This window comes from Rhinatrema bivittatum, chromosome 12 (assembly GCF_901001135.1).
Source record: "Rhinatrema bivittatum chromosome 12, aRhiBiv1.1, whole genome shotgun sequence".
Lineage (NCBI taxonomy): Eukaryota > Metazoa > Chordata > Amphibia > Gymnophiona > Rhinatrematidae > Rhinatrema > Rhinatrema bivittatum.
In genome coordinates, this window is record NC_042626.1 from 71,914,583 (window position 1) to 71,935,982 (window position 21,400).

A 21,400-nucleotide genomic window follows, 5' to 3' on the forward strand; every position below is an offset into this window, starting at 1 on the left:
AGTTTCTACCTAAAGTAGTTTCAACTTTCCATATTAAACAAAGCATTATGCTACCAATATTTTTCCCTAAGCCCCATGCTAACAAAAGGGAGTCTCAACTCCATTCTCTAGACTGCAAAAGAGTATATATTATAAGCAAAGAATTCAGTTTTCGCAAATCTTCGCAATTTTTATCCTTCAACCCCAGCTTACTAAGGATTGTAGTTTCGAAAAGGACTTTATCTAACTGGATCTCAAACTGTATTCAGTTCTGCCATAGTTCATCACAAACTCCTCTATCCTCCTCAGTTTCAGTACACCAACTCCGGAAAAAGGCACCTTCTATTGCCCATCTAAAAAATGTTCTAATGGAAGAAATATGTAAAGCTGCAACTTGATCTTCAGTTGATATCGTCACAGCTCATTACTGCCTAGACCACCCAACATCTTCAGACAACATGCTCGGTCAAGCAGTTCTAGCTTGTGTGTTAGTTCAGAAAACCACGTCCACCAAGGAGTGAAAAGAAAAATCAATATATAGCAAGTATTTAAATTAATGCATTATTCCATATTGTACTTTTCTACTCATGCTAGAGGTCTCCCAAATAGCAGGGCTAATTCAGCCAGCTTATCTATGTAAAAGAGCAAGTTTGCTTACCCTAAACGGTGTTTTCCAAAGATAGGATGAATTAGCCATGCTTCAAACCCTCCTCCCTGGATGTGGAGTTTCCTGCTGTCTATGGAAAACACAGTTTACAGTAAGCAAACTTGCCCATTTGTTTTGTGTATGCTTGTGCTTATGGATTTTTAAAAGGTGGGGGTGGAGGTATAAGATGTGCATTTTTCATTAGCCAGTAAGAGTGCAATCTCTTGGTAAACTGAAGACCTTGTCTTCTAGCTAAGTTTCCAGGTTTGAGTTGAGGCACACAATATAAGCCGCCCCCCCCCCCCGAATCATAGGAGGGCACAGAATTCAAGGAAAATGTGACAGTTCATAAAAATTGATCAGCAGTGGCCTGTCTCCGTTGCTGCCTAATTTGTTCAAACACCCCCCACCCCCAATCCCAAGCAATGCCAGATGCTGCAAGATGCCAGTGATCAGCAAAGGTTCTGTGATGACAACTTTTTTAAACCCGCTGCTGCCTTGCCATGTCTTAACATGTAGCTTCCTGTATCCAGGTACTCTTTGACCATATGGGCTGCCTGAAGAAGTATGAGAGTGTACAGGACATCCTGAAGGAGTTCTTTGACCTTCGACTCCGTTACTACAGCCTGAGGAAGGATTGGCTGGTTGGGATGCTGACCGCAGAGTCTACCAAGCTGAACAACCAGGCTCGCTTTATCCTAGAGAAAATAGAGGGGAAAATTATTATTGGTAGGTGGTAAACAGTTTGTGGTCATGACTGAAGGGAAGCTCGGCAGTGTTCACTTGGCACCTGCACCTATTAATCCTTTATCTCCCATCTCTGTGACTTTCTAGACTTGAGCCCTTCTTGGCATGTGTGTGTGTGTGTCAGCCAGCCAGGGTTTGTGGTGTCTAACTGTGCACAAAGGGGGTAATACTTCTTTTCTATTCAAACTCAAGATCAGTCCAGACAAGTGGGTTTGGATCCCTACCTTCAGAATGAGGTAGAGAAGTAAACACTTCAGGTACTGCTACTTAATCAAGAGTGCCACCTGTTGCCACTTAGTATTTCTGTCTCCAGCATATGGTAGAGGTGTGCAATCCTGAAGTCTGGGGGGGGAAAAAAAAAGAAGGGATTTTCAATTAAAAGATTACAAGAGGAGCTCCCTGAGATGTTGGGCATCTTCGTGGGCCATCCCTCAGGTTGAGCCAGGTGAGCAGGAAGTTGACAGTCCCTATTCGGCTCTAGCCCACAGCATCCAGGGGATGGAAAGCCCGGGGTCCTGGTTCCCTTTGCCTGAGATCTTCTCCTTCAGATTTTCCGCCAAAGACAGGGACATGTAACTTTTTTCTCTTTCCCTGTATGTACCCAGATCAGTCCAGAGTCCTAGGTTTATGCATCCCCGCCAGCAGATGGAGACAGAGAAAGCTTCACTGACACTGCTTCATATTCCCTGGTGCCACCTGCTGTTCCTCAGTATTTCTCTTTCCCTGTAGTACTCTGATCAGTCCAGACTCCTGGTTTTTGCCTCCCCTCCAGCAGATGGAGACAGAGAAGTTTTAACGGACTCTGTCCTATACCCCTGAGGTGCCACCTAGAGTCTGTCAGTATTTTTCTGTCTCCAGCAGATGGTGGAGGTGCAAAACCTTTAGTCTGGGTTTAGTGTTAGGTTTTTAGTTTTGCTGGTATTCGTTCCTTAGGGAATCTTAAAAAAAAAAAAAAAAAGAGAGAGAAGATATCTCTTTAAGCCTCCCAAGGGGTTGTTAGGTCCTGGTGGGACCCATCCCTCTTGGTAACAGAGGCTCTGGAGCAGAGGTTTGGGAGCCCTGTAACTGCCCGCGGCTGAGGGTGATACTGGGGAGCCTGGTTCACTCACCCTCTGAAGATCTGCACACAGGACAAAACAATGCTGAGGTGAATTATTTAATTTCTAAGCCGGCCTAGCGGTCTCTTTCGGCCCTCTTTTCTTCCAATGCCGTTTTTGCCATTCTTTTCAGTTCCTGCGAGCTCCAGGGGTTTGTCTTGGTCGCGCTGGTTCTTTTTTCGGGCCCTGATCCTAATTTAGCTCGGGGATCGTGCCGCATGGTGCGGCCTGCAGGCTGGAGTTTGTACTGGTTGCTTGTCTGGAGGGGAAGGCTCTTTGGGGAAGCCGATTCCGGCGAAATCACATCGCAGCAGCTCTAGAGCACGCAGGGACCCTGGGAGGGCAGAATTGCTGCGGCAGCCTCAGGACCCTTTTCTTCTCAGCGCATGTACTTAAGCCTTACTGCGAACGTTCAGGGAGTAGGAGAAGACTACCCTGGGGAAGGGGAGCTTTCCGCCACGTCTTTCGCCATGTCCTGCCCCCCCTGGGAAGGGGGGGAGACTTGCAGGCAGCGCAGATCTCTTCCTCAGAGGAGGAACGGGGGAAGGAATCAGATGAGTCGTCTTCCTCGTTCTCCTCAGATTGTTTTGTTGCTGCATAAAGCCTTCAAAGCACGAAAAGCAGCAAAGAGCCAGGGTACTAAGGTGGTACCCCGTGAGGTCCCGCCGTCACTGAGGGCTGGGACAGGAGCCTCATCACTCCACAAGTGTACCAAGTCACACAGTGGCATAGAAGCCCCCAAGGCCAAACGCCCTCTCCGGTCCTTTTCCTGTCAGGTGGACAGTTCAGATACGGATGGGATGGATGAAGGCGAGTCTCCTCCGCAAGCCCCTGGTGAGGGACCGGATGCGGATCAGGATCACCAGCTCCAGCCGGCCAAGCCAGTAGATGCACCTTAGAAGGTTTCTGGCTCTTTAAAAAAAAAAAAAAAAAAAAGGAAATTTACTCGAGATTGTGAAAACAGCGGCAGAAGGCGCAGCAAGTTCCTTTGAGCCTCCCAGGGGGTTGGCAGGACTTGGTGGGACCATCCCCCCTGGTATCAGAGGCAAAAGAGCAGGGAGTTGAAGACCCGGGGACTGCTACAGCTGGCGGGTGATACCGGGGAGCCTGGTTCACTCACCCGCGGCAGGCAGCTCAGCACAGCCTTCGGAGCACTGGTGGGGGGGAAGTAAAAATGTTTTTTCTGGTTGGCTGGTCCAGTGTTCTCTCCAGCTCCTCACTGCCTGCCTTGCCGCTGCGTTTCGGCTCGCGCAAAGGCCCCTGCCACCCAGTCTATTTTTGGCGTGCTTACCTCAGTTGATCGGAGCTAAATTTAGCCCAAGGGTATGCCTCATGTTGCAGTGTGCGGCAGCACGTGCACCCGCCTCACTAGAGCTGGCATCTGTGCAGATTGTGTCTCGGGAGTTGAAGGGACCTTGGGGAGGTCCACTGAGGGGAATCCCCGTGGCAGCAGCAGTTCTTTGCAGCACCCGGAGTCTGGGAGGCTTACAGCTCAGATGCAGCCGCCTGATCCGTTCTGCTTAGTGTGGGGGCAGGTCGCAGGAGGATCGGGCTGATACTTCGGATGGTGATCCTGAGGGGGCCTCAGATGGGTCTTCGTCGTTCTCCTCGGACTTGAAGTTTTTTCACAAGATGTTCAAGGCACAGAGAGCGTCCAAACACAAGAGGGGCAAGGTCTCTGAGGTTCCCTCCTCCCGAGGCATCCCAAGTCCCCGCTGGTGGGGGGGGCTTACTAAGTCTAAGCGCCCTCTCAGATCCATGGCAGGTCCGGATGATTCGTCTTCGTTGGATCTATCTGAAGGAGGAGACCCTTCCCCGCAAGACCTTCAGGGGATAGACACAGGCCAGGATGGTCAGCCCCTGGTGCCCAAGCAGGGAGGCGCTTCTGCAGTGGACGGTGATTATCCCAAGGTGTTACGCTTGTTCTTGAGAGATGAATTGGGTCCGCTTATCCCAAATATTCTGGAAGAGCTCGGAATTGAAGTCCCGCAGGAGGATTCACGTATGGAAGCGGTGGATCCCGTGATATTAGGTCTAAGAGGTCCGGCTTGCTCTTTTCCCTTTCATATGTCTGTCACTGACCTCTTGTTCCGGGAGTGGGACACTCCGGATCTAGGTTTGAAAGTCAGCCGCGCTATGGATAAGTTGTATCCGCTACCGGAGGATGCACTGGAGCTGCTCAGGGTACCCAAGGTGGATGCGGCAGTCACTGCAAGACCACCATCCCAGTCATTTTATTTATTTATTTATTATTTATTGGTTTTTATGTACCGCCGCTCATCAGAGATATCGCGTTGGTGTACAGAGAACGAAAAACACGCCGTAGCGTAATACATAGAACAAGAAGATAATAGTTGAAAACTAATACATAAAACAACTAAAAACAAACAGTGATATAACTTAAGGCAAACTTATAAGGTAACAATTATAACTTAAGTTTACGGAGAAACATGGCTCCTTCAGAGCCTAGACACTCCCAACCCCCTGCTCTTGCTAGTGTTGCAGACCAGGAAAGGAGAAGGGGGTGAGGGGCCAAGCCGATGCAACTGAATTCTGCCGCGCTCTGCGGCTGAATTCCCTGTATGTACCCAGATTGGTCCAGACTCCTGGGGAGTCTATCCGGGCTTAAGTCCTCACAATGAGATGAGGCTAGTCCATTCAGTCATTCATATTTATAGGAGGTCGCCTGTCGCGGTTTTGAGGAGTGGGCCAGAATTACTCAGGACCACTGGGTTCTCGAAGGACTGCTATGCTTTAGAATTTGCTTGTCCTATCTGCAATTTGTTTCTAGTTTCGTTCCTATAATAGGAACGGAGTTGGACCAGCCTCGCCTCATTGTGAGGACTTAAGCCTGGATGCATTCCCCAGGAGTCTGAACTGATCTGTGGTACTACAGGGGGAGAGGAGGAATCTCCACGGGGGAACCAATTGATTAAAAGGCCACCTGATCGCAAGGGCATGTCAGGGCTGATCCAGGGGCAGATCGTGCTGCATGTGCAAAGAAGCAGATGGCTCCTTCAGAGTCTAGACACTCCCAACCCCCCTGCTCTTGCTAGTGTTGCAGACCAGGAAAGGAGAAGGGGGTGAGGGGCTGACAGGAGACCGCCGGATGATGGGGGCAGTGAGGTGGAAGGTTTTTCCACGGATTTTGTTACTGCTGCACAAGGCCTATTTGGCCAGAAGAGGTGCAGGGAGTAAAAATGGTCCCTCAGTCAGAGATCTCAGTGGAGTGCCAAAAGGTCTAAAGGGTCCCCTCCCAGGAGATCGGGGGATTGTCTCTGCCATTTAGGGCTGGGCCTTTCTGTGGACGTTGAGGATTCAGACGATTCCGATGATTTGCAGAATAGACCATGAGATTCAGGGGACGATCTCATGGATGACCCTGGGGATGATCCGGCAGACAGCAAGGAATGTTTGGACCGGGATGGAACAAAGGACTTCTCTTACCTGGAGGAAATTCCAATTCCCTGTACGTACCAGGATCAGTCCAGGACACCTGGGTTGTGACTCCGCACCAGTAGATGGAGACAGACTAAAACTTGTGGGCGGAGCCATATATGCTCCTGTGCCAGTCACAGCCCCTCAGTCTTACTCTGTCTCCAGTAGATGGTGCAGGTCCAGTCACAGCCCTGCCTGACCTGATTCTGGTGGTTAGTCAGGTTTGGTTTTTTGGGCTAGTTTTGTTAGGCCTAATAGTTTGTATACTAAATTGGGTTTTGTTTTTAATTCTTAGTTGGGTGCCCTGCCTCCCAGGGGGGTTGAGAGGTCCTGAGGAGACTACCCTCCCCCGGTTGAGGCCGCTGCCAGGGTCGAGGACCCGGCTGAGCTAGTGGCAGCGTCAGGGGTGACACCGGGGAGCCCGGTTCACTCACCCCTGCAGGAAAAGGGCTCCAGAACCAAGGACAGCTGCAAGCTGTGTAAAAAAAAAAAAAAAAAAAAAAAAAAGGGGTTTTTTGTTTTTGTTGTGCCGGCCCTCCGTTTCCTCGCGTCTCCCCTCCGTTTCGGGGGGGGGGGGCGCCGGTAGCAGTAGGGAGGTCGCCGACTTTGAAATTTTTTTGTTTCGCTGCGTTTCCCGCCCGTTTTTCGCCGCGATCGCCGGCCTGCCATGAGGGTCGGCCTGCGGCTCGGCTCGCGCATGCTTATCGCGGCAAGGTCTCTGCAGCTCCTGTCTCACGGGTGGAGAAGGAGTGCCCGGATCGCCTCGGGGGGTCCGGTCCTGAACCGCGCGATCGCCGCCGCCGCGCAGGGAGGGGGCTCGGCTGATAGGCCCCAAGGTTTTTTGTTTTCTTTCCTGCTCTGTACGAGTGCGGCGGCCATTTTAATTCCCAGCCGCGAAGTTGCTCGGTTCCCAGCAGGGGGATTCAGCTCTGCCTCCCGCGCTTTTTCCGTAGCGGGGTCCGGCGGGGGGGGGGGGGGTCCCCACGGAGGGGCCTCGTTCCCCAGTGGCTACCGCGGAGGCTTCTTCAGATTCGGGTTCTTGTCATCTGATTTTGTGGTGCAGGATTCTTTTCTTTTTTCAATTTTGAGCATAGTAAGCGCAGCCGGAGGGGCGTCGCGGGGGAGGGCCACCCGCAGGTCTGCTCCAAGAAGAAAGAACACTATGGATGTTGTGGAGGGCTCTCGGGAGCCCTCACGGTGGACGCATCCGCCGCGTGGCGTACCTCAGGAGTCGGAGAAGGAATCTCCATCTACAGTCACTCAGAGTCTCCAGAGGAGCCCCTGAAGGGGGCCGAGGAGGCGGCTGCGGACGGTCCCGTCCAGCCCAGCGCGGGCAAAGGGACACTAGCCGTGGAAGGGGAGGACCCCAAAGTGGTGCGGCTGTTTCGCAGGGAGGCAATGTCCCCACTAATTCCAGCAATTCTTCAGGAAACTGGCAATAGAGGCTCCGCCTGTGGTGGCCCGTCCAGAGGCAAACATGGATCCGGTGCTCTTAGGTCTCTCGGGGCCGGCGAGTAGCATTTCCTTTTCACTTTTCATCGACAGATATCCTGTTCGGTGAATGGGATACGCCGGAGTTACGCTTGCAGGTCAGTAAGGCCATGGACAAGTCTTACCAGCTACCCGAGGATGCGCTGGAACTCCTTAGACTGCCGAAGGTGGATTCCGCAGTCTCTGCGGTGACAGAGAGGTCGACCATTCCGGTTACAGGAGCCACGGCTCTCCGGGATATACAGGATAGGAAGCTGGAAGTGCAACTCAAGAAGAGTTTGGAGGTGTCTGTCCTGGGGTGCGGACTGCTATCTGTACCAGCTTCGCTATACGCGCGAGTCTGCGCTGGGCCCACGTTCTTCAGTCGAACCCAGGTCTGTCGGCGGCAGAGGCATCACAGGCAGATAGGTGGAGGCAGCAATGGCGTATGGGGCAGATGCTCTCCACGGGTTGCGGCGTACATCCGCTAAGTCCGGGGTGGAGGCTGTATCGGTGCGTCTCCTGCTATGGCTACGCAACTGAGCTGCAGATGGTTCGTCCAAAGCGGCTGCCCGAGGACAAATTTCAGGGCGCGCTCCTCCTTTTCGGCCAGATCCCGTTTCCGAGGGCCCAGGAATTCGCGTGCTCAAAGGTCTACCGGTCCGTCTGATAGGTCGCCTTCCTCCCGAATCCCTCAATGGCAGCAGTCTTTTCGGAGTACACACTTAGGTAGACAGGGAGGAGCCCAATTCTTCACTGTGATACGCGGCCAGCCCATCCCTCACCTCAGCCCCAGCACGTCGTTTCCAAGGTAGGGGCGTGGTTACCCTTGTTTGTCGAGGAATGGGCCAGAATAACTTCGGGCCAGGGGGTCCTCAATGTGATAACGCACGTCTACGCATTAGAGTTGTTCGTTCCCCAGTACTCAAATTCCTGGTCTCGCCGTGCAAGGCTCCCGAACAGAAGGCACCAGTGCTAGACACCATCCGGCGCTTGGAAAATTTGGGGAGCCATTTTTTTCCCCGTTCCGATCAGTCAGCACGGCGAGGGGCGTTACTCCTTTTATTTCATTGTTCCAAAGAAAGACGGCTCTTCTAGACCAATCCTGGATCTAAAAGGGGTGAACGGAGGCCGGCATGTGCCTCCCTTCAATATGGAGTTTATTTGGTCGGTGATCGCCTCGGTGCGTACAGGAGAGTTCCTGGCCTCACTAGATCTCACGGAGGCGTACCCTCACGTAGGCATTCAACTGTCGTTTTCAGCGATCCCTAAGGTTCTGCGTCCTAGGTCGGCTTTATCAATTCAGGGCTCTCCCGCTTGGGGCTGGCAACAGCGCCTCGACTGTTCACGATGGTGATGGTCGTGGTTGCGGCGCAGCTATGCCGGGAGGGTGCTGGTTCATCCTTCCCTGGACGGTTGGTTGATTCGGGCGAGGTCCGAGGATCAGTGTCGGCTGGCGGTGGCCAGGGACCTACAACTCTTGCAGTCTCTAGGCTGGGTAGTCATTTTCAACAAGAGTCAAGTGGTGCCCACGCAGACCTTGGAATACCTTCGACGACACGGTCCTGCGTGTTCCTATCGCAAGGACCGAAGGTGCGGACTGCCAGTCTCAATTGCGGCGCTTGCTGTCGCTACGCCTACCACGAGGTCGGCAATTACTACCTGATGGTCCTGGGTCCTATGGCCTCCACTTTCGCGTTGGTTCCCTGGGCGTTCGCTGATTCTACGGCCATTTGCAGTCGTCCTTACTATCCCGCTGGAAGCCGGGTTTCGGGGGAATTCTACCGTCCACTTCCACTCGTAGGCCGGGCGAGATCCAGGCCTGTCCTGGTGGCTCGATTCCAGTCTTCTGACTCTGGAGTGGTCACTCTTCGTGCCCACCCTGGACAGTGGTGACCACGGATGCCAGGTCTCTCCGGATGGGGAGCAGTCTGTCTAGGACAGTCAGTTCAAGGCCTATGGTCAGCGTTTCCAGCCCGAGGGGCTATCAACCGACAGGAGACCAGAGCGGTCCGTCTGGCGCTGCAATCTGTCCTACCTCTGCTGAGGGGACGGGCAGTCCGTGTTTTGTCGGACAACGCAACCACAGTGGCCTATATCACTCGCCAAGGAGGGACGAGAAGCCTACATCCATCGCCTAGGCGGGACGAGAAGCCCACAGGTAGCAGAGGAGGCGAGGCTCTTGGTGGTTTGGTCGGAAATAAATCTCGACAACGTCGCAGTCTCTCACACCGCGGGGTCGGCGACGTCCAGGGGATTTTCTCAGCCGGCATCGTCGGGACACCGGGGAATGGGAGCTGGCGGACGAAGCGTTCGCCTTATCGGCAAGACGTGGGGTCATCCCCACATGGACTGGATGGCCACAGGCCGCACTGCGAGAGGCTCCGTGATTTTTCAATTGGTTTTTGAGCAAGGGGAGCAGAAGCAGTCGACGCATTGGGTGGCCGACGGATATCTTGCTGTACGTCTTTCACTCCGTGGCCGATGTTTCGGCAAGATTCTGCGCCGCATAGTATTGCACCCGTTTCAACATGATCATGGTGGCTCCGGAATGGCCTCGGCGTCCGTGGTTCGCGGGCCTCTTTCAGTTTGTCGAGGGGCTGGCTACCATGCGTCCCATGCGTCTCCAGGGGGGTCGCGGGGGCCCCTCCGTCAGGGCCCCGTCTGGTTTGCAGGATGCGGATCCCTCCCTGTCTCGCAGCATGGCGTTTTGAGTGGACTCGGCTCCAGAGGAAAGGTTTCTCTGAAGCGGTGGTGGCTATGCCGCGGCGGTCCAGGAAGCAGTCTACGTCCCTTGGCGTACGTCCAGTCTGGGTAGTCATTGAGGAATGGTGCGTGCAGCGGAGTGTGGCTCCCACTGCCGTTTGGTGTCTGGTCTTCTGGTTTTCCTCCAGGCTGGTCTGGCCAAAGGCTTGGCATACAGTTCCTGCGGGTCCAAGTGGCGGCGCTTGGTTGCTGGCGGGGCCTGATTGTCTCCCGTTTTTTTCTCCGGGGGGGCTAAAGCTTTCCGTTCTCCGTTGCGTTTCCCCCTGCCCGTCCTGGACCTTATTGGGTTCTTCCCACCCTGTGCACGGCACCGTTTGACCCTTGAAGCGTAACAACTCAAGGATTTCGGCATTAAAGACTGTTTTCCTTGGTGGCGATTGCCTCGGCGCGGCCCTTCTCAGAGTTGCAGGCTATTTCCTGTAGAGATCCGCCTCGGGGGTATCCTTGCGGGCGATCCCTTCCTCTCTACCTAAGGTTTTCATCGGCAATCAGTCAGTTGAGCTGTCGCTTTGCGGCCGGGAGCTCCTCTGTTCCTCAAGCGAGGGACTTAAAGAGGCTTGATGTGCGAAGTTCCCTTCTATGCTACCTGGAGGTCACGAATTCCTTCCGATAGCGGATCTTTTGTTTGTTTTCCTTTTCGGGTCCAAGAACGGGACCGCAGCATCCCACACGACGAGTGCCTGTTGGCTAGAAGAACCATTGGTTCGGCATACCTCGTGTGGGGAAAACCGATTCCTGGGGGCCTCAGGGCTCACTCGACACGGTCTCCAGCGACGTCTTGGGTGGCGTCTTCGCAGCTGTCGCCTCCAGTGATTTGCAGGGCGGCTACCTGGAGGTTGTACATACCTTCGTTAGTCATTTACCGGTTGGAGGTTCAGGCTACTGATTCCGGGGGTTTTGGAAAGTAGGGTGCTCCGAGCGGGACTCTCTGCTTCCCACCCTCTGTAGTTTAGCTCTGGTACATCCCAGGTGGTCCTGGACTGATCCTGGTAACGTACAGGGAAAGGAAAATTAGTTTCTTACCTGGATAATTTCGTTCCTGTAGTACAGGGATCAGTCCCAGGATCCCGCCCGCAGTGCTACGCTGCAGTAACGAAGAGTCCGCTCATTGTTGTGTTTCAGTACGCTGACCCCTTGTTTAGTCGACTCGCCCGGTTGGGGCGTCTGGTTCCTGTAGGGGTGTTGGAATTTTTTTTTTTTTTCCGTTTAAATAGAAAGTTTGTATGGTTAGCTATGGTTACATTATGGAATTTTCTACTTTGACATTACGTATGATGACGGGGAGGGGCTGTGACTGGCCACAGGAGCATATATGGGCTCCGCCCACAAGTTTTAGTCTGTCTCCATCTACTGGTGCGGAGTCACAACCCAGGTGTCCTGGACTGATCCTTGGTACTACAGGAACGAAAATTATCAGGTAAGAAACTAATTTTCCTTTGTGAAGGGCGATGACCCTTGAGTGGTTCAGCTGTTCCACAAAGATGATTCCCTGTACGTACCAGGATCAGTCCAGACTGCTGGGTTATGCCTCCCTTCCAGCAGATGGAGTCAGAGAGAAAACTGAAAAGCACCACCCATATACTCGGGGTGCCACCTGCGATCCCTCTGTATTTCTCTGACTCCAGCAGATTGAGAGGCATACCCTGCGGGTCCTGATCTTGGTTTTCTTTGGACCTGTGCCCCATCAGGTTTAAAAAAAAAAAAAAAAAAAAGGTACAGGCTGTAGATACAGCTTTAGCACCGGTGATTGAAACATTTAAAAAAAAAAACAAAAAACACAAAACAGAGGGTCATTCCTTTTTATTGCGGTTTGTTCCCTGAAGCACCCAGACACAGGCAGGCACGACAGGGGCTCTGTCCCTGCTTTTTCATTCCCGGAGATTTAGCTCGGGCCCGGTGAGTAAAGGGGAAGGATTCACCGGTGGGCGGTCACTCCTCCCCCTCTCTCAGACGTTTTTTCCTCTGACTTGCCTCCCCGAGAGCCGTTCCCTGTTGGCTGAGGTTAGTTTAATAAATAAATAAATCGTTAGCCTTTTTAGCCGCCGCTTGCTCTCTCAGCCGCGCCTGCCAGTCTCCTGGGTCCCCGGAGGGGGTGGAGTTCTCGCTATGCTTAGGGACACAGCAGTTCCTCTTGTGGAGAGCCGGGATCCAGCTCTCCCGTGAAGGCCTTTGCTCCGGTGCCTCCTCGGGTGGCGAAGGACCTTCGCAGCGATTCAGCTGGGGGGGGGGGCGGTTTTTTCGTGGTGCTGGCAGCCGCGTGGAGACCTCGTGGCAGGGGGCAGGGAACTAGCGTCGCTCCCGATCAGGCGCGGGAGCGGCGGCCATCTTGACTACCTCTGTCGGGGATGCAAGTGAATCGGAGGAGGGGGAGGATCTTCCTCCCCCACTATCCCCCACCGCACCGACCACGCGGTTCGCCGGCAGTACCAGCCCCCTCCTATGGGTAAGGCTTCGGGGGAGCTCTTAAAGCGACGGCACCTTTTTCATCCAAGTTATTAAGGCATCAAGCTGACTTAGAGGGCAGAATCGAGTGGGATGACAGAGCTCCTCCTCCAGTTAGATCCCAAAGGTCTCGGTGGGGAAGTTGCCTCATAGGTTGCCTGAGCCCGTGGACCCTGTGGATCACAGTGGTCCTGATCCAGTGGACCCGGTGGATCTGGGTTGTCAGGATCCTTTCGCCCGGGATGATAAGGGCGATTCAGTCTCTCAGGTGGAGGGGGGATGATCTGCAGGTTCTGCGTCTTTCACAGGGAGGAACTAAAACCATTTAATTTTGCATTTGCTGCAGGAAACTGGAGCTCCCTTTGTCTAAGGACCCGTCGGAGGTGTCTACAGGAGATGCGGCGTTAGCGGGGCTCCACGACCCACCGCAGACGTTTCCTTTTCACCCGAAGCTCTCACAGATTGTGTCACGGGAGTGGTGAACCCCGGAAGCCTCCTTGAGGGTCACTAGATCCATGGAAAAGTTATAACCCACTCCCTGGTGAGACGCTGGAGCTCCTGAAGGTCCCTAGGTGGATTCCGCAGTTACAGCCATAGCCAAGCACACTACTATTCCGGTGACAGGGGGGCACTGCCCTTAAAGACCTGCAGGATAGGAAAGTTGGACGCGTTGCTTAAACGTATATTTGAAGTATCCGCCTCTGGGAAATCAGAGTAGCTGTATGTAGTAGCCTTAATGCAGCGAGCCTTGCATCCGATGGGTTTCAGCAAATGTTGACAGCCCAGGACCTTCCTATGGGGGGAGACTGAACAGACCGCTCGTATGGAATCAGCTGTCGCCTACACGGCGGACGCCCTATATGATCTCCTTTGGACTTCGGCTCGTATTATGTCTTCGGCAGTCTCTGTGCGTCGACTGCTGTGGCTCCGGAACTGGTCCGCCCGATTCCCTCATCTAAAAGCCCAGCTCTGTTCCTTTCCCTTTTAGGCCAAGTTGTTGTTTGGTGAGGAACCTGGAGTAGCTTATCAAAGGCCTTGGAGGACAACAAGGTGTAGCAAGCTCCCTGAGGACAGGCCTAGGGCGGGCCGTTCCCCTGGTAACTACCGCGGCTGTTTCCGGGTCAGCGTAGTTTTCGTTCCGCTAGGGGGGGCTTCAGGCTATGCCCCTCGGCAGTCTGCTTGAAGAGCACAATCTTGGTCGTCTTCCTTTTGCGGCAGGTGGCCTCCCGCGGGCCGGGACCCATGCCTTTGCCAACAACAGTAAGCCTGCACAATGAAGGAACGCCGACCCATTCCTCCATCCCGTACATCGGGGGTCAGCTGTCCCACTTTTACGAGGAATGGGTCAAAATTACATCCGATCAGTGGGTCCTAGATTTTATAAGTCACGGTTACGCTTTGGATTTTGCTTGTCCCCTCCGGGATTTCTTCCTGATGTCCCCTTGCGGGCCTCTGCACAAGCGACAAGTGGTGCTTCAGACCCTGGAGCGGTTGAGGGCTCTGGGGGCCATTATGCCGGTTCCTCCGGAGCATCGGACCGGTCGATACTCCATTTACTTCGTGGTCCCCAAGAAGGATGGGACCTTCTGCCCAATTTTGGACCTCAAGCAGGTCAACAAAGCCTTGCGGGTACCTCGTTTTCGGATGGAGATGTTGCGGTCAGTCATTGCCGCGGTCCACAAGGGCGAGTTTTTGGCTTCTTTGGATCTGACGGAGGCGTATCTTCACTTAGGGATACAGAGGCGTCATCAGCGGTTTCTCAGATTCATGATTCTGGGGCAACACTTTCAGTTTCGCGCCCTACCTTTTGGCCTAGCAACTGCTCCTCGCGTATTCACCAAGGTGTTGGTGGTGGTAGCGGCGAGCTTACGTCGGGAGGGAATCCTGTGCATCCCTACCTGGACGATTGGCTTATTGGGCGAAATCGGAACAGCTCTGCCAGGGAGGCGGTCAGTTTCGGTGGTGTCGGCTACAGTCGCTGGGCTGGGTTGTCAATTTTGCCAAGAGCCAGCTCATTCCGACTCAGGCACTGGAGTTTCTTGGGGCTCCGCTTCGATACTTGGCAGGCAAGTCTCCTTAACCCCTCAATCGCATGGGCAGGTTGATGACGCAGGTATGCTGTCTGCTCTCTCTTCCCTCTCCAGTGGTGTGGAATTATTTGCAAGTTCTTGGATATATGGCGTCTACTCTGGAGCTAGTCCTTTGGGCCTTCGCACATTTACGACCATTGCAAAGGGCACTGCTCTCACGTTGGGATCCCAAGTCGGAGGAGTACCAGATCTCCTCCTTATGTCTTCTCGAATCGGCCAGGTCCAGTCTCAACCTGGTGGTTTGAATCCGGATCACCTATTGAAAGGGAGTCTCTCGAGAAGTCCTCATGGATGGTGTTGTTACCGATGCCACCTGTCTGGTTGGGGAGCAGTGTGCCAGTCAAGGTCGGCTCAAGGTCTTTGGACTCCATTTTCAAGCACAGTGGTCCATCAACAGGTTGGAGACCAGGGCGGTTCCCTAGCCTGAAACACTCTTGCCACTGTTGCGCAACCAGGCGATACAGGTCCTGTCCGACAATGCCACCCGCGATGGCCTACATAAAACAGGCAGGAGGCACTAGAAGTCGTCCCGTATCCGAGACCGACCTGCTGATGAGATGGGCGGAGCGTCACCCTCGACCGATTGCAAGCGTCTCACATCGCAGGCATGGACAAAAACGTTCAGGCGGACTTCCTCAGCCGACAGCAATTGGATCCCGGGGAAGTGGGAGCTGTCGGAGGAAGCGATGGGCATGATAGTACGGCGGTGGGGGACTCCCCACCTGGACCTGATGGCGACTCATTCGGAACGCCCAAGGCGGTTCGCTTCTTCAGTCGCCGGCAAGACCACGGGTCCGAAGGGGGTGGATGCTCTGGTCCTCCCTTGGCCGCCACATGTCCTTCTCTGTGTTCCGTCCATGGCCTCTGATCAGAAAGGTGCTACGTCGCATAGATGCTCACCGGGGTCCAGTGGTCCTGGTGGCAACCCAAGTGGGCACGGAGGCCATGGTTCGTAGACCTGGTCAACTTAGCAGTGCACGGTCCGCTGCGCTTCAGCTGACCTACCAACCTACGGCAGGTCCGGTATTTTTAGAACAGGCAGATCGCTTTTGTCTAGCATCCTGGCTTATGAAAGGAGGCAGTTGAGGGCGTAAAGGTTATTCGGAATGCAGTCGTTTCTACTTACTCTTCTGCGGGCCAGAAGCTCACCTATGTCCGGGTTTGGAAGGTTTTTGATTCCTGGTGCCAGGGGTGCTGCTTGTCCCCGCGACGGGCCACTATCGGCCACCCTCCTATCTTTTTGCAAGCCGGATTACAAAAGGGGGCTGTCTTACATTTGCTTCGTGTTCAGGTCTCGGCCTTGGCCAGTCTCCGTGGCAAAATTGATGGTCTTTTCCGTGTGCGACTCATCCGATGTGGTTTCGGTTCTTGAAGGGGGCCAAACATTTGAAACCACCGGTGCGGGCTGTTTGCCCGTCTTGGAGTTTAAACTTGGTTCTTCGGTCTCTTTGCGGATCACCGTTTGAGCCTCTGAAACGAGCGACGCTTAAAGATTTGACGCTTAAGAGCAGTATTTCTCGTAGCTATCTGTTCGGGCCAGACGTTTCTGAGCTTCAAGCCCTCTCCTGTCGAGAGCCTTTTCTGCGTATTTCTGATTCCGGTATCTCTATTCGCACAGTGCCTTCTTTTTTGCCTAAGGTGGTGTCGGCATTTCATGTTAATCAATCCGTCGAGTTACCAGCGTTCTGACACGGATAAGGAATTACGACGGTTGGATGTCCATAGGGTCCTGTTGCGCTATTTGGAGGTGACTAATCCTTTCGTCTGTCAACCACCTCTTCGTTTGTGGGAGCGGGCCTCGGAGAGGGGGCTCAGGCTTCGAAGGCTACTATCGCATGATGGTTGAAGGACGTGATTGCTTCTGCCTATATAGGTTGCGGTTGCCCAGTGCCGGAAGGCCTTAAGGCGCATTCTCTTCGGTCTCAGGCGGCCTCCTGGGCAGAGAGTCAGTGTGTGTCGCCACAGGAGATTTGTCGGGCGGCTACATGGAAGTCCTTGCACACTTTTGCTAAACATTACCGATTGGATGTAAGGGATCCCAGAGTGGATTCTTTTGGCGGTAATGTGCTTTGCGCGGGACTCTCCAGGTCCCACCCCATTTAGGACAGCTTGGGTACATCCCAGCAGTCTGGACTGATCCTGGTACGTACAGGGAAAGGAAAATTAGTTCTTACATGTTAATTTTCGTTCCTGTAGTACCAAGGATCAGTCCAGACGCCCGCCCATACGCAGGAGAGTCCGATCAGCTGTTCATGAATTTTTTCTTAGCAGGTTCTCTAACGACTATCTTGTCCTTTCTAGAGGTTAATGTTTCCGTTCTTCATGGAGCGAGTTTAGTTTTAACTTGATCTAGTCACTGGTTGCAAAAGCATATTTGCTGTTTTTATTTTACACAAAATTTTTGCTTCTATGGCAAGTTCATTCTGCTTTGATATCGATAATACCGAGGGATCGCAGGTGGCACCCCGGGTTATACGAGTGGTGCTTTTCAGTTTTCTCTGACTCCATCTGCTGGAAGGAAGGCATAACCCAGCAGTCTGGACTGATCCTTGGTACTACAGGAACGAAAATTAACATGTAAGAACTAATTTTCCTATTGAGACTCCTTATGCCCCATGTTCTGGAAGAGCTGGGTATTAAGGTGCTACAGGAGGAGTTGGTTAATGAAAGGGTGGACCCAGTGCTGGATGGCATGCGAGTTCTGCCTAAACCCTTTCCATTGCGTAAGAAGATTAAGAAGTTTGTCAACTGGGAGTGGGACACTCCGAAAGCGGGTCTTTCTCTAAGGACAAGCCAGATGGTAGTCCTCACACATGGGTGATATCGGATGGAGCCTGGTACGGAAAACTTTTGTCAGTTACTAGAAACTTTGACAGGCACACTGAGCATGCCTGACATGCCACTAACCACGCATCCATGCGGGGTCCCACTTCAGTCTCTTTTTTTTTCCTTAGAGCTGTCGCCTTGCGGTTTTGGAGCTCACACTTCTTTTTGATACTCTGCTCTTTGCCTTCCACCAGTCAAGTAGGGTTCCTCACCCTTCTAGGGCCTCCGGTCGGTAAGTTTTAACGGTGGTCATGGTCAATCACCGGCGCCTCCCTCTATTACCCCGCTGACAATCAACCAAGTGTCATGCTGATTTTCCTATGGCCTCAACCAGCTTCCGCCAGTGCCCCAGGACTATGGCCATCCCATACCCCCATGAGGTTCTGTGTTCTCTGCCTGGGGGCTTCCCATGATGTCCGTGTCTGCGACCAGATAACCCCCAAAGGTTGTCGGGCCCGTCTTGTTGGGAACCTCTACTCCTCATGGCAAGGAGCACCCTGGCCCTGGCTTCGTCTGGTTCTCCTGTCCCAGCCTACCGGGTCTCAAGCTCGGTGCAGGGGACCACCCACTATTCCTGTCATCCCGTTCCTGATCAGGTTCCTTGACATTGGCATTGGGCAGGGACCACGGTGATCGAGAGAAGCCCAAGAAGCACCGGCATTAATCATCTTTCTCCAACCAGACTGTGAGAAGGCATCGACCTCTGTGCCTCCCACAAAGCAGTCTAGGGTGAAGGAGGCCATTCCCTCCGACCCCTTCCGAGGTCTTCAGGCAGCCTCCACTTGCACCGGTGGAGGGCTCGGTTCCCCTTCAGTCAAGGCATACACATATTCCACCAGCTTCTCAGCCCGTTTTATCCTCGCAGGCTTTTGAGGAGGAGCTAGAGAGGCATGTGCGCTGGCGGTCGGCTGGTCCCTGCAGGGGCTTCAAGCCCCGGGTTCCGCCTCAGGAGCCTGCTCCACCGGTGCTTGCACTTTTGCTGGAGCGACTCAACATGCTGCTCGGTATTCTACTCATGCAGCTGGGCTCCGGTGCCCCCAAGCCCCCCAAAGGCCTCTGGGTGCTCCTCCGCCACTGGCCCGCATATCAGTGAATGACTCCTATGAGGAGGAAGGGCCATCAGGCGTGATGGCAGGCCGGAGACACGCTGTTCCACCTCACCTTCTGCCTCTCTTGGTTCCTTCAAGGCCCAGATCACGCACACTGGTTCTTCAGCCCCCTGCATCCCCAGAGGGTCACAGCAAGGGTGAAGCCCCCTACGACCCCTGGGAGGGTGAGGCATCCATATCCTCTTTGGAGGGACTCAGAGGGATCTGTCTTCCGAACCTTCTCTCCTGAAGGAGCAGTGGCGATCTCCCCCCGAGGACTTCTCCTTTGCGGTGTTTGTCAAGGCCATAGCCAAGTCAGTGCCCTTCCAGTTATTGACAGAGCAGGACACAGGCATAAAATGCTTGAGATCCTGCAATTCATGGATGCCCTGAAGGAGGTGGTGGCAGTACCAATTCATGACATTTTCAAGGAACTGGTAACCCGCCCCTGGGAGCATCCCATCTCAGTACCGCCGGTGAATAGGAAAACGGATGTGGTGTACCTAGTCCAGCCTTTGGGTTCAACAGTCATCAACTCCCCCACCAATCGGTGGTGGTAGTCTGCCCTGAAAAAGGCCAAGAGGGCTCATACCCACACCTCTGCTCCTCCAGAGCGCGAACATAAAGCCCTCAATGCTTTGGGATGCAGAGTATTTCAAGGCACCATGCTCATTGCCTGCGTAGCTTGCTACCAGCTGTCCATGGGGCAATATTCCCGGAATCTGTGGAAACAGGCCCTGGAGTTCAGCGAGCATTTGCCTCAATTCCAGGAGGATTTTCAGGCTATCATCCAGCAGGGCCTGGAGTGTGATAAACATGAAGTCTGCTCAACTTATGATGTCTTCGAGACAGCCAGGCGATCTGCTGCAGCAAACATTGGTGCCCGTCTGATGGCTTGGCTACGAGCCTCTGACTTGTGCCCCGAGGTACAGGACCATCTCGCCGCCTTGCTGTATAAGGATGAGAAACGTATTTGGAGACAGGATTGAGGAGTCTGTAGCTCAGCTGAAGGGTCATCAAGAAAACCCTTCAGCAATTGTCAGCTAGCATTTCCAACACAGCCTACCAGGAAGCCCTCACAACAATATCCGAGGCTGCCTTTCGGAGATAAACTCTGGAAGACAGCAGCCCAGCTGAAGGAGCAGAATGTGGAGGTGTACAGTCCCTCGCTCCCCTAGGGACCAGTTTCCGCCAGAAGACATTACCTGTTTCCCCGGAGATCGTACACTCGGACACACCTGCAGGCCATAACCTTCCTTTGCCCACAATCATATCAACAATCTAGGGCCCCGCTGCCCCAGCAATCACAGGGCCATGGCCGACAGCGCAATGCACGCCCCCAGTGGGGCCCCTCAGATACCACTAACCCCAAAACCCAGCAGGGGTTTTAAAGGCACCTGGGCCACCTCCACCGTTACCAGTGGGGAAGGAAGTCTTGTATTTTCACCAGTCTGGGGAATTGACCACCATTGGCTGTTGGGTACTCCAGATCATCAGGGAGAGCTATACCCTAAATTTCAGAGCAACACCGAATCTCCCTCCTTGCATACGACCGCACAGGGATGGTGCTGGCAGCAGCCTCTATCTCAAAGCCTCCAGAATGCTCCAATAGTGCTGCATCTGCGGAATCCCTGCTTCCCAACAGAACCAGGGGTTCTATTCCCCGTATTTCCTCGCTCCTGAGAAATCAGAACGCCTTCGCCCAGTCGGGGACCTTTGGGGTCTAAACAGGCCCATCACCAGGGAGAAGGTTAAGATGACTTCCCTCTAGTCTATTCTGCCTAGTTACAACTCAATGACTGGGGGTGTGTGCTAGTTCTCAGAGATGCATGCTCTCGCATTCCTATCCACCGTACCTGTGGGCAGTTCCTCTGTTCCAGATCAGTGGACATCCCTTCCAGCACAGGGTACCCCCATTTGGATTTTCGTCAGCCCTGAGGGCCTTCACCAAGCAGCCTAGCGGAGGTAGTGGCCCACTTCAGGAGCAGGAGATACAGATGTTTTCTTTACCTCAACAACTGGCTGCTGGTGGCCCTTGTTAAGCTTTAAATCAGCTTAATGTTGCTGTACCATACCGAATTTAGTAGAAACAAATTTATTATTGCATATCAAAAGGCAATCCTGGTACCTCTGGGAGAAAACAGAGTAGCAGTTTCATCTTAATGGAACTGCTCTTGTGTATCTCCCCGTACATTAGTAAAGTCCTCTTTTTTTTATAGATAAGACAGTCTCAATCCCCGAAGTGCTTGACTCTATGGGAGGATCATGTACCACGTGTCTTGTGTTAAAACAAGATAAATTGAATCGAAGTTCCCTGTACGTACCCGGATCAGTCCAGACAGTGGGTTATGTCCCCCTTCCAGCAGATGGAGTCAGAGCAAAAAACTGAAAGGACGGCCCCTTATAGATTGGAGCGCCCTCTGTGTCCCTTCAGTATTTTTCTCTGACTCCAGCAGATGGCAGGGGACACCTACAGCTCCCCAGCATTTCTCACTACTTTTTACTTTGCTTACTTTGGTATGGATCAACTTTAAAAAAAAAAAAAAAAAAAAAAAAAAATTTAAAATTTCAAGTCACTTCTCCCAGTTATTTGGGACTTGCAGGCAGAACCTGATAGGCACTTTTTCTTCTTTTATTGTCTTCCCTTGGGGGTAAGTGGTTTTCTTTCCTGTATTTTCTTATTTGCAGCACTAGCCAGGGTGAATGTTGGTGGCTCCAACCTCTTCCTCCCCTCAGCAGCCAGCCCTGAGAAGCCGTTTTCCTCGGGCCGTTGTGAGCAGAGAAGTGCCATTCCTCTGCCTTGCTCTTCTA

At 53.3% G+C, this 21,400-nt stretch overlaps 1 protein-coding gene across 1 annotated transcript in view; it reads left to right on the forward strand.

Annotated features, from left to right (window-relative positions):
* TOP2A (DNA topoisomerase II alpha) overlaps positions 1 to 21,400 on the forward strand; it is a 249,024-nt gene that overhangs the window by 142,189 nt on the left and 85,435 nt on the right. The window contains exon 24 of the mRNA XM_029572748.1: positions 1,159 to 1,354. Within this exon, the coding sequence (XP_029428608.1) occupies positions 1,159 to 1,354 (196 nt within the window). The remainder of the gene's footprint in view (positions 1 to 1,158; positions 1,355 to 21,400) is intronic.